At 49.9% G+C, this 16776-nt stretch overlaps 1 protein-coding gene across 2 annotated transcripts in view; it reads right to left on the bottom strand.

Annotated features, from left to right (window-relative positions):
- The window catches only part of LOC116958314 (immunoglobulin-like and fibronectin type III domain-containing protein 1), a 70382-nt gene continuing 53606 nt past the window's right edge, over window positions 1-16776 (bottom strand). For both annotated transcript variants that reach the window (XM_076073686.1, XM_032980913.2), the window contains exons 22-32: window positions 15854-16159; window positions 13925-14224; window positions 11088-11261; window positions 10375-10503; window positions 8864-9160; window positions 7629-7717; window positions 6273-6465; window positions 5289-5428; window positions 4789-4948; window positions 3807-4133; window positions 1-2837 (exon numbers count right to left, since the gene is read on the bottom strand). In XM_076073686.1, the coding sequence (XP_075929801.1) occupies window positions 2821-2837; window positions 3807-4133; window positions 4789-4948; window positions 5289-5428; window positions 6273-6465; window positions 7629-7717; window positions 8864-9160; window positions 10375-10503; window positions 11088-11261; window positions 13925-14224; window positions 15854-16159 (2132 nt within the window). In that variant the 3' untranslated portion in view covers window positions 1-2820. The remainder of the gene's footprint in view (window positions 2838-3806; window positions 4134-4788; window positions 4949-5288; window positions 5429-6272; window positions 6466-7628; window positions 7718-8863; window positions 9161-10374; window positions 10504-11087; window positions 11262-13924; window positions 14225-15853; window positions 16160-16776) is intronic.

Here is a 16776-nt window from a genome sequence, read left to right on the forward strand (position 1 = left end):
AAGGGTTACACCACACATATTCATTTATTCGCAAGAAGGAAAACATGGCTTGACAGCCAAAGCATATACTGTAAGTGTAATCACAAAAATCCAAACGTAAAAACACATTTGAACACCTGCATTCATAGTCGTCATCCATTGACCATTACCAAGATGCAAACACCACACTACCATAATTGCTGCAATCCGCCCTCAAGGTTATATCAACACAGCACTACAGAATCCCTTTTCAGCTCTTCGTCAAATCCACTGCTGATCGAAGGCCTCCCCATGCCGTGTCAGTCACATGGGTCGTTTGACCGTATTTCACCACGTTGGCCATTCACCAGGTTTACAATTTATAGTATGCGAGTCCAAATCCCGGTCTGATTGGGAGTTATTTTGGCTCATCATACCTTCAAGGTCAATAAAATGAATACCACTGTGGATGGTAGATGGTAAACGGTGGTTATCCTCTGGTCAGGCTCGCCCAGCCATAGAAAGGTGGAATTTCCACCACTGGATCAGGGGCCACCAACGAAGAACACCAACCACCTCATGGCTAGTTTGAACAGAAAAGACATGTCAACTTTACTAAGTAACCATTCTATCAACGATGGTTTTTTTTCATTCCTCTCTGAATCACTCTAATTGCATTCCTACTATTTTATAACAATTTAAGGTCTCCGCTTTGACAAAATCCATATTCCACCTACCACAAACCCTTCCATAAACATACCATGTATATATAGTACATCTGCTTCACTACCCTATATCTTTCAGCACTATATAAAACAAACTCCTGTGCTGCGCGTAACACTTTTTAATTACAATAACACATTAACCAATAAATCGTTTACCTTCTGCAGCATGTAAACAAAACTGGCCATACATTAGCAAGCACGGCCCGAACACTTTCCAATCGACCAATATAATACATACACTGTGCGCATCACTGAGTTGCAAAGTAGTACGTTTTAGAGGAGAAAGCAAATCAGTTCTCCTTTATGCGTTTTTTTTCTGTGCGGATAAATGACGGAGAAATATTTCAATGAAGACGTCTCCAGGTCGGACGGAGTTTGGTGATTGCCACCGGCGCTGTTAAGGCCCCAGAGAAAGCAATACAATTCACGAAAGAAGTAACGTTTTTTTTCCTCCCTACTTCGGCAAATGACTAAAATAAAAATGTGACAAGACGTTTAAACCAGAGAGGAGTCAAAACCTTCAAAGGTTCTCTTGTTTAAACAAACGGAGCTGGTAAAACACAGACCCGGGAAAAGAGGCTGCGTGCCAGCGAGCTGAATTATCGTGAAATGCGGTTGCATTTTCATGATATGGAAATCCAAGTAATATTGTCAATTGTATTGTTTCATTTCAGGGAGGAATCACAGTAGTCCTGTTCGCCGGACAGCGTCAGTGCACATCATAATAGAACGTTTGCATTGTTAAGATCATCGTTACCGAGGGGCTGGCTGAGCAGTAGGCATGTAACGATTTACACCGCCAGAGATTCAATCATCGTGAAGGTTTGAGTCGGTAATCGGTTCTGTTTCGTTGTTATGACCGTCCCGTTTGCGTTTTCATCTGTTCTCTCTCGTCGATACCGTTTTGCTTGCTCGAAAAGTCGAAATGCCGAATGAGCGATACAATTTGCAAAAATCTGAAAATCATCGATCCTCACGTGCACAATTCAATGCATGCATCACAAGCGTAAGAATCACTTTAAATAAACGAGCCGATGCATCGTTTCGAGTCAGATTCAACAACAATTGTGTACATAGCTCTGCGTCGTGTTTTTGGGTTGTTCGGCACAATGTCCGACGTTTCCCTCCGCGTGCTGGGAGATGCCTTCTTCTTCTGGAACTTCCAGTGCACGGAACGAAACGTCGGACATCATGCTGAATAACACGTGTACACAAACCGAAAACATACCGACTGGCTTTACAGTGCAACCGCAAAAAACTTACGCTGTTGTCGCAATTTTATGGTATTTGAATGAATCCCACAAACAGTAACCGAACATAAAATTAAGGATTTTACCAACTCCTCATGAACAACTGGTAAAGTCCCCGGTAATATGTTTGCAAACCGTACGAGGGAACTTGCGGAGTATCATCAGCTTGTTAGCGACATTGCCATGTTTCGTTGCTTGAACAAAAAAAGAAGAAAACTACATGCACAATGCGTGTATGGCTCCTGAAGAGATTTTTCCTCAATTAATTTTTCCATTCCTTAGAGATATTCACTTGGGTGAAGGGCTTCTGCACATCTGCAAGCTCATCCTTAATGCCACATTCTAGAATCATTTTAAAACCAATGGCTCTAAAAATATCTCTCAGGCAAAACAATTACATATTTGACAAAACACAAGGTAAAATAAGTGCATTTCTTAAAAATATCAACCAAACGCTGAACTACATTTTCAATCACGTTAATGGGAATCAGTTTAAGTGTGTGTTGTTAGAAGCATAAACAGGTGGGCCACTTTGGTGGTGAGATGTTAACTACCTCGCCTGGTATACAGGAGGTCATGGGTTTGATCCCAAACCTGACGCCTGCTGTATATTTGGAGTTTGCGTGTTCTCCACGTGTTCTCGTGGATTTTTCTCTGGGTCCTTCCTGCTTTTCCCTCCAATCTTTTTGAAACATGCATTTAGAGTATTTGGCTGCAATAAATTTCCACATGATCAGCCACTTCGTTGAGCTATAATTTGTGGGCAGGTCGCTTCTGAAAAAGATATAGATAGCTCAGTGGGCATTACCTGGTTACATACATGTGGTTTCTAGTTTAGTTTTTACGTGACTTTCGATCAAACCTGAACTCAATAAGTTTTCCACCTATCAATCCACGCTGCAATCTGCACACACAGATATACATACATACGGACAGAGTTAAACAGGTAATTTATAAAACTTTAACAACAAAATAACATTTCCCTTAAGATTATTTTTGTTAGATGGTTATTGACTCGAAGTAATGAAGAGACCTTTGATCGGTGGTTCTTTAACAACGTTTAAAAGCATTTTTTCCCCAATATGGCAAGGACAGCCGGTGTTTTTGTGCACACTGTGAGGTTTTTGTAGCCCCCGTCTGTTCGTGTCCCCTTAATTATTTATATTCAGCATACACATCAAGTCTCAAGGGTTACCCGTGAAACTCAAGCTATTTCACAATTTTGAGTGTCTCGCGGCCGTGCAATGGATTCTCATGTTGTTTGTTTGTTGTTGTTTACCTGTTGTATACAATAATTCACTCAGTCCTATCGATTGCGGTGAATCGGCAGCTGCCGATGGTTGAGGTCTTATGTAAGGGTCAGTTCCACAAATTTTTGTCTTCATTCACCGCACCTTCGATTAGAACGGTTGGCTACATACGGTGCAAAAGAAGTTCAATATGCATATATAAATAGGAAAAAAGTGAAGTCTAACTATCCTAGGTTATTAATTTTATATGGGGGTGTTCACTAAGTTGTGTACATTAGCCCTTTTGCTGCTGCACAAACTATTTTAACAACCCAACCTATTTTTTCATGAGTAGACTCTCCCTTGCCTGCGTGGTTAAATTATTTCTGCCTCATTTTCTTGGGATTCTCTCTCAGTTTCTTGGATTTCCATCTCTCAATTTCTTGAGTTTCTGCCTCAGTTCTTTTTTATTCCCGAAAGTTTATTTTTTCTTTTCAGAGACTCCCCCGTGTGCGCGCGCTCATTATGTATTAAAAACTGACTTTCCTGTCCGGTCGTCACATATTCTAAACGGACTCGCTGGCCGTCCGTTACACGTCCGTCGCTCAGCGCACGCACGCACGCACGCGCTCGTGTGTACGCACCCTTGACGTCGAGCGAGGCCGAGCACTCGGTCTTGCCGTGCGGATTCTGCGCGTGCACCGTGTACATGCCCGCGTCCTCGAAGTCCACTACCGGCAGCAGCAGCGAGCACACGCCCACCGTCTCCGTGGGGCACGCGCGCTGACTGCCCCACAGGCTCTGGCCACCCTTGAACCACGTGACGATGGGCCGCGGGCAGCCGCGCACCGCGCAGCTCATGCGGCACTCGGTGCCGCGGGTCACCACGTGAGAGCGAAGCGGCACGAGGAACGCCGGGGCGCTCGCTTCGTTCCAACCCCTGTAGCGCGGCATCACGAGGCCCACGGGCTCTGCGTGGGCGTGAGCGGGCGGCAGCGGGGGGGGGGGGGTGAGGTCGGGGGTCAGGGCAGCGGCGTTGCACGCGACATGGTGTGGCGACAAAACACACACGAGTGCACACTACAAAACAAATGCCTGATTAAAACTCCGTGTTGACTAGTCGCGGACGTGTGATCTCTGTGTGTAGTGTTTTTAGTCAACTGGGGAGGAGACCAGTGGTGCTGCCATAGCAAAAAGGTTCAGAACCACTGTGTTAGGGGTTAGATATGAGAGCAGACATGGGACGCACACATGGGACAAACGTAAGAGACATAAACACGGGGCACACACACATACATGGGACACAAATATAACACACACACACGAGACACGCAGATTGGACAGACTTGCACGACACACGTACACGGAGCACACACACATTGGACAGACTTGCGCGACACACACACACACACACGGAGCACACACGAGGGACACACACACACATAGAACACACACATTGGACAGACTTGCGTGACACACACACATGGAGCACACACACATTGTTACAGACTTTCGCGACACATACACACGGAAAACACAAACGGGACACACACACACACATAGAAAACACACATTGGACAGACTTTCGCGACACATACACACGGAACACACACGAGGGACACGCACCACGGCGGCGCATCAGGCTCCAAGGCTCCTTGCTCTCCGAGGGATAGCTCCTCCCCACGCTGTTCACTGCCACCACGCGAAACATGTACGGCTGCCCCGTCACCGAGTCCGTCACCGTGAAGCTGTTGTTGTTGATGTGGTCTCCGATCTCTGTCCAAACCTGACAAGGTGACGGCACAGCACCGGGGGGGGGGGGGGGGGCGGTACACGACGACACTGGCTGCCAAATGGATTCTGACCCACGGGCAAGTTTGCCCCCATATGTTCCTGGAAGTCCCGGGACTGGACCGCTCCTAGGCAGGTTGCCACATGGGACGGACCCCTTGTTCATTCGCGACAACAGTCAAAGACGGACCCGTGGTGGGGGTCCTCCTTTGACCCCGCTGGGTGGCCCTGCCAAGGGGTCAGCATTCTATCGGGGCTCAAAAAACCGTCGCACACCAGTTGCAACCGACCGCCCACCCCTACGAGAGCCAGGCCCCCGAGCGGCGCGCGGTCACCTTGTTGTTGACCTCGCGCCGCAGCACCGTGTACGTGAGCTCGTCGTCGGTGACCTCGTCCCGAGACGCACTCCAGCACACGGTCACCGTGCCCGGCACCTTTTCCACCAGTGACACGTGGCCTGGCGATGACGGCACGTCTACGGCGGGCGGACGCACGAGAGCGCACACGGGGCACGGGGAGTGGAGGTACTCGGTTTTGTCAGATTTTTTTTTCTTCCGTAGGCGTCTAAAGATTCACCCAGAAAAACCCTCGACGCTGATCTATCTTGAGCAAAAAAAGTTGTTAATTGATTCGTTACATGTCTGGTTATTCGTAGCACAGTTAGCATCAATGTCATCATCAGCATTGGAATTTTTGTGTTGAGGGTGTCATAATTTTCATCATCATCATCGTTATTGTTTTTATAATAACGACAACAACATTTCTATCATGAGAATAACAAGCTTTTTATGATGACGACAATGAGATTCCCTTAAAAAACTGTATGCAATGACTATGACGATGGCGAGAATGGTGACGATGGTAATGGCTGCATGTGCGTGCCCATGTACCCACGTGCATGTGTGTGCACGTGTGTGTGTGCATGTGTGTGTGCGTTTGTGTGTTGCTTAGCACCGGCCTTCATAGGTGCTCGCTATCAACACTTACTCCGACAGTCTGTTAAGGCTACACAGGGGATCTTTGTCTTTGTCGGTTAGCGCGCTGTGCTACGAACCCGGCGACCCGAGTTCAAATCCTGCTGACGGTCAACACCAGTGACCATTATCTGAACCGGTTATGGGCCTCCCCTAGGTGGACTCAGCCTCAAATGAGTACCTGGTGCGGTGTGTAAACATCGCCACTGGGGAGACAAAGGCGGCCAGGCTTGGTGCTGGCCACTCACCCCCTTGTGTGCTGTTCCGGCCTTCATAGGTGCTACTCGCACCTATGTGCGTGTGTGCATGCGCGTGCGCGCATTTCGCGCGCATTCCTCCACGTACCAATGACCTTCATGAAGATGCTGTGGGTCTCGGACCCGGCCTCGTTGCTGATCACCAGCGTGTAGTGTCCGGAATCTTTGAGGGCCGCGCACGGGATGAGCATCTGCGACGAGCCCGACGTGCTGGTGATGGCGACGCGTGTTGACAGGCGTACGCCTTCCTTCAGCCAGTCGGCCTCGGGTGCCGGAGAGCCCTGCGAGCGGCACGCGCGTGTACAAATGCACACGTGTGTGTGTGTGTGTTAGTTAGCACACACACACACACGTGTACAAATGCACACGTGTGTGTGTGTGTGTTAGTTAGCACACACACACACACACGTGTACAAATGCACACGTGTGTGTGTGTGTTAGTTAGCACACACACACACACGTGTACAAATGCACACGTGTGTGTGTGCGTTAGTTAGCACACACCGGTGGGCTGACGTGGTAACTATTTGGCATTTTGTTTACGTGACAAATCCCTTACTAATTGTCTCTGTCGGGTGGTGGAGGGTTTCGACACATTTATACTTATGCGATGTGACCTAAAAACCTTTATTATGAATGATAATAATATTGGTCGCGAAAGCCTACGTGTTGAACTAGTTAGCACAGTTGACGTTATGGGGTCAGTGCAAGACACTAGCCGAGGGGAGGGGGGGGAGGGTGTATTAAAGAAAGTTTCAGGCGGTCCCAGCGTTTCTTAAACAGTAGAAACATCACTTGGCGATGTTTTTGTTTCCCTTTTATCGGCCATATTTAACAAAGGGTTTATTTCATAGGTAAACTAAAAAAGAATCCACAAAAACACTTGAGAATGACAAAAGCTCCACGTCGAGTCACATCGGAAAGGAGACCGAGTCTGTTGAAATGAGTTTTGGAGTCGTGTCGGAAGATGCGTCGTAAATCAAGTTTCTGCTGTCTTAAATAGATCCGTGGTGGCGTTATATAGACGTGATTAATGTGGATCATTGTAAATTTGACCATCTGAGGCAGGGATTGAAACCCCGTGTCATTAGTACATTCAACTTAGCGTCCTGTCCCATCGGCTACAGCTCCTTCATAGCTATTTCCCTGCTCTTAACCTTACTATGCAGCCACCATCATCACCGCCTTAGACCCTGGTCCCTCATGCCACCCGCTCACGAGCCGTTTGGCGTCATCTCGCCGTGCGGCTCGGAAGGTGACGTTCTCGTCGCCAATCACACAACTCCCGAGGGCGAACGCGTGCTGTCGGAGAGCAATGCAGAACCCACGCGCGTGCACCACTCTGCTCCCTTGCCGCTTTCCCGGTCGAACCGCGGTTCCCACGCAGGCGAAGGGAACGCGGGCTTCACCGACCGCGGACACCGCCGCCGCCGCCGCCACTCACCGTGAAGAGGACCTTCAGTCGCACCGTGTTGCCCGCCTTCACCCTCATGTAGCTGCTGGTAGAGCTGTCAAGCTTGAAGGAAGGACGGACTGCACGTGCACACACGCACAAAGAGACAAAGATGACAGACTGTTGGGGCAAGCGCCATTAGCGAGCACCTATGAAGGCCGGCAAGGTACACGAGGGGGTGGGTGGCCAGCGCCTCGCCCGACCGTCTTTGTCTCCACAGTCGCGATGTTTATACACCGCGCCAGGTACTCAATTGAGGCCGAGTCGACCTAAGGGAGGCCCAGGACCTGTTCGGATAATTGTCACCGGCATTGGCCGCGAGGGGGAATCAGGTTCGCTCTTGCACTCGAGCAGGGTGGGCCCAGCCACCGCTCCGTCACTGCACGGTCGTAAGCGCGTCGTGCCCACGTGCGCGTTCGCGCTTACAAGGAAGGACAATAAATCTTGACTTAAAGTTTTGGGGCCGTCCATAAATGACGTCACGCGATTTTGGACGATTTTTGACCCCCCCCTCCTCGTCACACGGCGTCACAAAAAGTCAGACCCCTCCTCAAATATGACGTCACAAAGCTCTGCCCCCCCCCAAAAACCATATTTCCATTTAGAAAATAAAACATGCTTCAAATCGCTTTAAACTATTGTCATTGCAGTGCGTATTTAATGTGGCACTGCACTCTGATGTTGTAGGAGTGTTGTTATAACAATTCTATATTTATTTAAAGTTGCGCATTTTGATGTGACGTCACATTTCTCAACCCCCCCCCCTCGAATGTCTGACAACCCCCCCCCCCAGGTGCGTGACGTCATTTATGGACGGCCCCTTTTGTGACTGCAGGAATTCATATTCTTTGGGTCTTTCAGTAAAGTCACGTAGATAGGTTCAAAGAAAATAATAAAAATAACAAAAAACTACAACATTTCGATCACAACACAAGCGATCGTCATCACAGGAGGCATAGATGCATAGATGCATCCTGATGACGATCGCTTGGGTTGTGATCGAAACGTCGTAATTTTTTGTTATTTGCTTTGAACCCATCTACGTGACTTTACCGAAAGACCCAAAGAATAAGGAAGGACAATGCCGATAACGACACCATCGGGTGGTAGGTGGGCAGGGGGGTGGGGGGAGCTATGGGGAGGGGTCAGGGTGGGGTCAGCGTGGGGTCAGGGTGGGGTCAGCGTGGGGTCAGGGTGGGGTCAGGGTGGGTGAGCGATCGTCTCACCTGAGGGCGGGGCGGCGCTCACGCACGTGTCGAGCTGCGTGGGCTTGCCCAGGCCCGTTTCGTTGACGGCGGTGACGCGCACGAAGTACATGCGCCGGTCGTGGATCCCGCCCACCGTGTACGAGGGCTGGGTGGCGAGCGCCTTGTTGGCGCGCGTCCACTCGCTGCTGCCCTCGGGGCACGTCTCCACGATGTAGCCCTCGGGGTCGCCGCCGTCCACCGGCGGCTTCCAGCTGAGCGTGAAGCCCTGCGCCGCTAGCTTGGAGACGGCGAGGCCGTGCACGGAGCCCGGGCACTCTGGCGGGGGGAGCGCGGCGGCGGAGTGAGTGCAGTTGCAACGCCGCTTGCGCTGGTTCCGAGGGCATTGCCCTGCATCGTGAAACTTCTTCGCCTGCCCCTGCTCGGGTCTCGGCGTGACCCTTCAGAGCGGCTGTCACACTCGCCCGTTTAAAGTGTGCGTCACGTGCACGCAGACGCAAATCGCCACGGTGGCGAGATGTTAACTACCTTGCCTGACATACAAGAAGTTCGTGGGTTCGATCCTGACCCTGACACTTTTGGAGCTTGCATGTTCTCACCGTGGTCGTGTAGATTTTTCTCGAGGTGCGCCGGTATGTCCCTCAACATTTAGGCACACTCGTTTAGAGAATTTGGCTGCTATAAATGTCCACACAATAAACCACTTCTTTGAGCTATCATTTGTGGCCAGGTCGCTTCCTAAAACGAACTATATAGCTCAGTGGAAAAATAGTTCACATACAAACATTAACGTAACCTGTACATGCATGTACACACACATATGTATATAGAAACACATACACACGCATGCATACAGAAACAACGCACAGACATGTACATAGAGACAAAGGTCCCCCGTATAGCCTTAATAGACATTAGGAGACAAGTGCTATGAGCGAGCACAGCACATGATGGGTTAGGTGGCCGACACCAGTGGCGATGTTTACACATCGCAGCGGGTACTCATTTGAGGCTGAGTCGACCTAGAGGAGGCCCAGGATCTACCTAAGGGAAGCCCCAGGACTGGTTCAAATAATCGTCACTGGTATCAAACCGTTTCACTGGATTTGTAGAGCAATGCCCTAACCGCTGCATACACAGAGATACACACAGACACAAAGACACAGATCCCCCGTATAGCCTGTAACAGACTGTTGGGGCAAGTGCTGTTAGGGAGCACCTATGAAGGCCGGCACGGCACACGAGGGGGTGGGTGGCCAACACTACGCCCGGTCGCATTTGTCTCCCTAATGGCAATGTTTTTTTTTGTACACATAGCACCAAATACTCAAGTGAGGCTGAGTCAACCTAGGGGGAGGCCTAGGACCGGTTCAGATAATCGTCACTGGTGTTGGTGGCCATGAGCTGGAATTGAACTCGGGTCGCCAGGTTCGTAGCGCAGCGCGCTAACCGCTACGCCACCGCTCCACACAAGATACACACGGACCCATGAAGACACTCGTAGACAAAGATGCACGCGTGGGTGCACGTACTCAGTGGCTCCTTGGGAAGCGCCGGCTGCGAGACGGCGCTGGGCTCACTGCGCCCGGCGCTGTTGACGGCCGTTACGCGGAACTCGTACCACGTGCCCTCGTCGAGGCCCTTCACCGTGTGCTGGGTGTCTGCATGGACAGAGACACAGGCAAGTGGGCTACGATCAGAGACACGGGCAAGGGGAGTCACCAGATTGTCTTCTACAATGAGTTTCTCCTGAACGAACCGAGTTCTTCTACCACACCATGGATTCCTCCATTACTCGGTACTTTTACTCCCAAAGTAAATTAATAATATCCTTGGATAGCTATTAGTTTCTGGCTTTTTTCCCATGTATGTATGTACGTGGAACTTCTTTCGCAACGTACGTAGCCAACTGTGCTAATTGGAGGTGCGGGGGAAGGAAAACAAACTAAATACAAAAATCAGTTTAAACAATTTCGTTTTCAATCTAGATTTAGAAGTGCATAGCTCCTGGTGGCTTCCTAATATCAGGTGGAAGAGCGTTCCAGACGGCCGCGGAAACGCATCTGAAAGCGCGCGATGCAGCGACCGCCTTTGTTTGATGGTTACCCAAAAGCCGCTGCGGCGAGTATGACCTCTTCCATTGTGAAAAGTAATTTCCTCCCATCAGGTGCCAGCCTCTTCCTCCACACACACACACTTAAATCCGGTGAAGTCACCGCCTGCGGGAGCGGCGCGACGCTCGCACCGTAGATGGCCGAGGTGGAGGCGTAGCTCCAGGCGACGGTGCCGCGATTCCGCTTCTCCAGCACGTAGCTGGCCACGGGCGCTCCGCCCGTGTTCTTGGGCTCCGTCCACATGAGCGACACCGTGTTCTTGGTGACGTTGGTGGCGCGCGGGGAGCCCGGTGCGCTCGGAGGGGCTGTAGGTGCAAATGCCATCATCATCGTCGTCGTTATCGTAATCGCCATCCTCAGCCATCGTCATTATGCTGGGCATGGTGGTGAATGCCTGTCATCCAAGCGCTTGTGATCGCCTGTAACCCCCCCCCGTCCGCCCATATCGGATAGATTGCACAATTTTAAGTATTTTTTTTTTGCTGAATGTCATCACCCAATGCATATATTGTCGAGATTCGACCTTTCCCCAACCCTGCACCAAAAAATGTTTGATAGGTGAAAGGGGCGGGTTTGGGATATTTACGCAACCAAATGGGCAATGCTTGGAGTGGGAAGATTCCCGTGTTTTCCGCAGTTTCGCCGGTCAATTCTTTGCCGGGCGGGGCTAGGGGCGGGGCAGCCCTTTCCAAATTCACATCCTGACCTCGGAGGAAATCAATTGACGCTGTGGCATCTTTTATCAGACAGGCACCACTCACACAAAACACAAAGGACTGTTGGGGCAAGAGCTGAAGGCCGACATGCCACACGATGGGGGCGGGTGGCCAGCACCACGCCCGCCCCAGTGGCCATGTTTACACACCGCACAATGTACTCATGTGAGGCTGAGTCGACCTAGGGGATGAGGCCCAGGATCAATTCAGATAATCCTCACTGGCGTTGGCCGCGAGCGGGAATCGAACTCGGGTCGCCGGGTTCGTAGCGCAGCGTCACTTGCGCTCCAGCAAGGTGGCCCCAGCCACCGCTTTATCAACACACAGACTGGAAGCGCGGTGGTGCGCACTCGCACAGGGTGTGAGTGGATCACGCAGGGATCGTGCGCTGTGCCCTTCTATGTGGAGCAGCACAACAAAGTATATGACTGCCTTGTCCAGTAGAACCCCTCTGAATGACCACCCCTGTTAACGACTAATCGCTAAAGGACAGGCCTCCATAGAGCCCAATGTGTTCGCTTACCGACCATTCCCCTGTTTAACGACGGGATTACGACTCGCGCGAGACCGACAAAAATTTTCGGCCAATCGGCGAGCTCCAAAGGAGTCTGTCCAGGCCTCAGCCAATCAGCGACGTCCATTCATGAGCGTTGGTGCATTGGAACGTCTCTTTTAACGACCAAATCACTTAACGATCGGTTTCGTGGAACCAATGACCGACGTTAAGAGAGGTTCTACCTTAGATTTCCTCCCACATAGTTAAAACAATTATTGCTGCTGCTGTTTCAGTTATTGTTGTTTATGTGCGTATTGTTTTTATCCTACATTTTATTCTATTATATTTTTATTCAGATTATTTATTACTGTGGAAACTATTTAGCTGTCACTATTATTGTTTGTGTTCTATATATATGTAATTTTATATATTTGTTACGTTAGTAATTATTGCTACAGTTTTGCCAACGTTACCAGTAGAGCTTTGAGTAAGTTGCGGGGAATATCTTTAAAATGTGTCCCTGTGTTCTTGGGTTTAAAAACAAATTTTATTAGACCGGATCGGCCACACTGAAGCAACGCATCTAAAAATCCGAACACTAACGGGAGAAACGTAATTTGAGCTATCCCGCTCCGGCTGCCTTGTTACATCTGCATTTTAATTCACTGCGATGGCACACGTCTGCCACTGCGATATTTTTAACCCGCACTTTTAATTTACTGCGCTCGAACCTGTTCGCTCTCGTGACGTTTGTTTTGCAGTGAGGTTTTATAAACGCTTTTAATTCACTGCACCAGAATCTGCTTGCTTACAGTATTTTCTCAAAGAGTCTGTAAAAGGCTACATGGGGATTTTCTGTGCCATAGTGTTGCGATGCATACACGTGTAAAAATATAAAAAAATTAAAGTATAAATCAAATATTAATTTAAAATCAGTGTGTTCTGTTCTATGAGTATTTCTATATTTTTATTTAGATTATGATCACTTTTAGTCCTACTATTTTTACTATTATTCATATTTGGTTTGTATAAATGCATTGCGAGTGTGTGTGTACTGATGTGCATGTTGGAATAGTAGGGAGCAGAGGTGGTGCATTGCCACTAAATGAGAGTGACGTCAGCACAGCGCTTGTGCCAGGCTAGGTGCACTTTGACGCACGTGAAGTGTTGAGGGATCGTTGGCAGGAAATCATTAAATAAATCCGGGTGTCATTGGTGAACCGATTGAAATGACCAATAATGGTTGTATCTATTCCTGTAGTTGTGCCACTCGTAACACACACCAAGACAAACACAAAGATCCTCCTTATAGCCCAAAAAATACATTTGGAGCAAGTTCTGTTAGCGAGCACCTATCAAGGCCGGAACGGCACACAAGGAGTGGGTGGCCAGCACCGCGCCCGGCCGCATTTGTCTCCCCAGTGGCGATGTTTATACACCGCGCCAGGTGCTGATTTGAGGTTGAGTCGACCTCAGGGAGGCCCAGAACCAATTCAGACAATCGTCGCTAGTGTTGGTGGGCCGCGAGCGGGAATTGAAATCGGGTCTGTGGGTTCACAGCGCAGCGATCCAACCGCTGCGCTACCGCTCCCCGACACTTCCGCACGTACTCGCACACAAGCGCACGCACACGCACGTACTCGAACGTACTCGCACGTACTCGCGCACACACGCACGCACACGCACACACACGCGCACGCACTCGCACACACACTCGCACACGCACGCGCACGCACTCGCACACACGCGCACGTACTCGCTTGCTTCTCGATGGTCACGGTGCCCGACTCGAGCGCGTCGCTCTCCCCCTCCGAGTTGACGGCGCGCACGCGGAACTGGTAGGCCTTGCCCTCGTCCACCTTGTCCGTCTTGAAGCTGGCCGCGTCGCCCGCCGCATCGCCCACGGGCACCCACGAGCGCTTGTCCGCCTGGCGCCGCTCCACCAGGTAGCGCGACACGGGACGCCCTCCGTCGTCCAGCGGGGGCTGCCATGTCATGGTCACCAGCTTGCCCGCCACGCTCGTCTCCAGGGGCCCCACGGGCAGTGACGGCTTGTCTGGAAAAGTGGCAGCGGCGGTGGTGGTGGTCGAGCGGTTTTTTTTGCGTGCGTTTATTGTGCGACCGTTGTTACCGTCGTTGCTGTCAAGAAACCCTCAATATTCGCGGGGGGGGGGGGGTGCGCATTCCTGGAGAACGGCGCGCGAATATTAAATACGCCGATGTTGACGCTGAAAAGTTTACGTGGAAAATCGGGCGAGGGGACGTATATATTTATATTTTTTCATTGAAACATATCAACTGTACGCATATATTGACGAACAAATACATTGTATTATTTGACTTACCTTTAGTAATGATGAACATGAGCATGCTTAAAAGTGCAAATATGCATGAATAAATAAATACGTGAATTTTATGAAATTCCAAAATGTTTTTTATTGTTAAGGAAAGCACTCGCGTGCGCTGTAAACAGTGCGGCGAAGGCAGAGTGAGGGGAGAGCGTCGCTTGGGCAACTTTTGCGAGCTCACCATCCACGCCGCTCCCCATGTCTCAACACTTCTCGTTCGGTAGCAGTGTGCTGCGGCCGCGAATATTTAAAATACAACCCTGAAAATGTCAAATGTATATGTGTGTTGAACTTCTTTCACACCGTATGTAGCCAACCGTGCTAATGGGAAGTACGGGGGAAGGGCAACAAATTAAACACAAAAGCAGTTCATCTTCTTGGTTCTTTCGGTAAAGTCACGTAGAAAGGAAATAATAAAATAATAAAAATAAAACAAAATAAAATTCTCACGACGTTTCGGCCACAACACAAGTAGCCGTCCTCAGTCACGTAGAAGGGAAATAATAAAATAATAGAGGCAGCGCTGTCTTTCCGACAGTTCTGTTTCTTCACCTGAGGACGGCTACTTGTGTTGTGGCCGAAACGAACGTGAGAATTTTATTTTATTATGTTCTATTATTTATCACTTTATTGTTTCCCTTCCACGTGGCTTCACCGAAAGAACCAAGAAGATGAATCCCTGCAGTCACGAAAGCTTTACATCGAAAATTAAACACAAGCAGTTCTAAAGGAATTAGTTTTCGATCTAAGATTTAAAAGTGCCTCCTTGTGGCTTTCAAATATCACACGAGAATAAATTTGTCACAAATACGCAAAACCGCAATTACACGATCCGCGAATAGAACGAGTTTGCTGCACAGCTAAACCTCTCAAAAGCCAGACTGATTTGGGGGAGCCTTCGGGCTTACCCTAAACTCGGGCTCCCTTGAATCCGGCTTCGGGAGCTTTCGCTGTATTAGGAATGTTTACAGGTCACACCATTCATGCTTGACGTCTGCAAGGTGGGGTGTAACATTGCTTTGCGTTTTCCCAATATGGTAATTTTACAGGTAGACGCAATACCACATTCGCACCCGCACACGTAGCCCACTCCTGACAAAAAAAAAACCCTCACGGGATCTTTAATGGGCACTCTGAAGGAGACGGGCGTGCATACGTGGTTCGTACACCTGCGGTACGGTATTCACCAGGGCAGTCAGGGGGAATGCCACCACTAGCCTTGGTAACAAGCGGCGAAACGTGCTACCTCTCGACCACGTCCCGCTAAGCACGGACGATGACGACGATGACCATCGCGCGACTCGCTCGGTCTAAGCACCGACGGGAGGGGCGCCTACCGATGACCTCCAGTTGCATGTTGATCTCGGCGGTGCCCATGGGGCTCTTGAGCTGCAGCTTGAGGTCGCCGCTGTCGCCGCGCTTGCACCGCGACAGGGTGAAGGTGGCGTCGCGGTCCGAGCGCTCCAGGTGCGTGCGCTCGTCCTCGCGCACCTCCGTGGCACCGTCGTCCCGCGTCCACGTGGCCGAGCACGACGTGCCCTTGCAGGAGAACGGCACGCTGACCAGCGCCGTCTGGCCGGCGCGCACCGTGATAGGGTCGCGCTCCAGTTTGGCGCGTGCATCCTCGTCGATCACCGGGGGCTCTGGTGGTGCGGTCACGGGTGGGGTAAAAGGTAAAAAAAGGTGAATGGTGCAGCCCTGCAATAACTCGCCCGTGCGATGCTGGCAGAAGGGCTTCCACTAGAGAGAGATCGAGAGAATCTGTATATCAACTATAAACTATTATTTTACCAGGTAAGGGCCACTGAGCTGTATAGTTATTTTTTAGAAGGGATCCGGCCAACGAAGTGGCTTACCACGTGGAAATTTGCAGCAACCAAATACTGTTAAACACGCTTCTAAATTTGGAGGGAAAAACCGGAGGACCCAGAGTTCATGCAAACTCCAAATATACAGCATGCGTCAGGGTCGGGATTTAACCCACGACCTCATGTATACCAGGCGAGGTAGTTAACATCTCGCCACCGCTTCCACGCTAGCTAGGAGAATGTTGCGTACCCAGTTTAACACGTAGGCTTTCGCGACCAATATTATTCATAATAAAGGTTTTTGGGTTAGATCGCGTTATTTATAAATGTGTCGTAACTCCACCACCCGACACGGCCAAACAGTAAAAAATGTGTCACATTGACAAAAGACAAAATAGTTAATTACTTTAGCCCACCGGTGTGTTGAAGAGTGAATCCACAGCATTTACAAC

The sequence above is a fragment of the Petromyzon marinus genome, chromosome 3 (assembly GCF_048934315.1).
Source record: "Petromyzon marinus isolate PM22_M1 ecotype Great Lakes invasive population chromosome 3, UKy_Petmar_22M1.pri1.0, whole genome shotgun sequence".
In the NCBI taxonomy this organism is placed as follows: domain Eukaryota; kingdom Metazoa; phylum Chordata; class Hyperoartia; order Petromyzontiformes; family Petromyzontidae; genus Petromyzon; species Petromyzon marinus.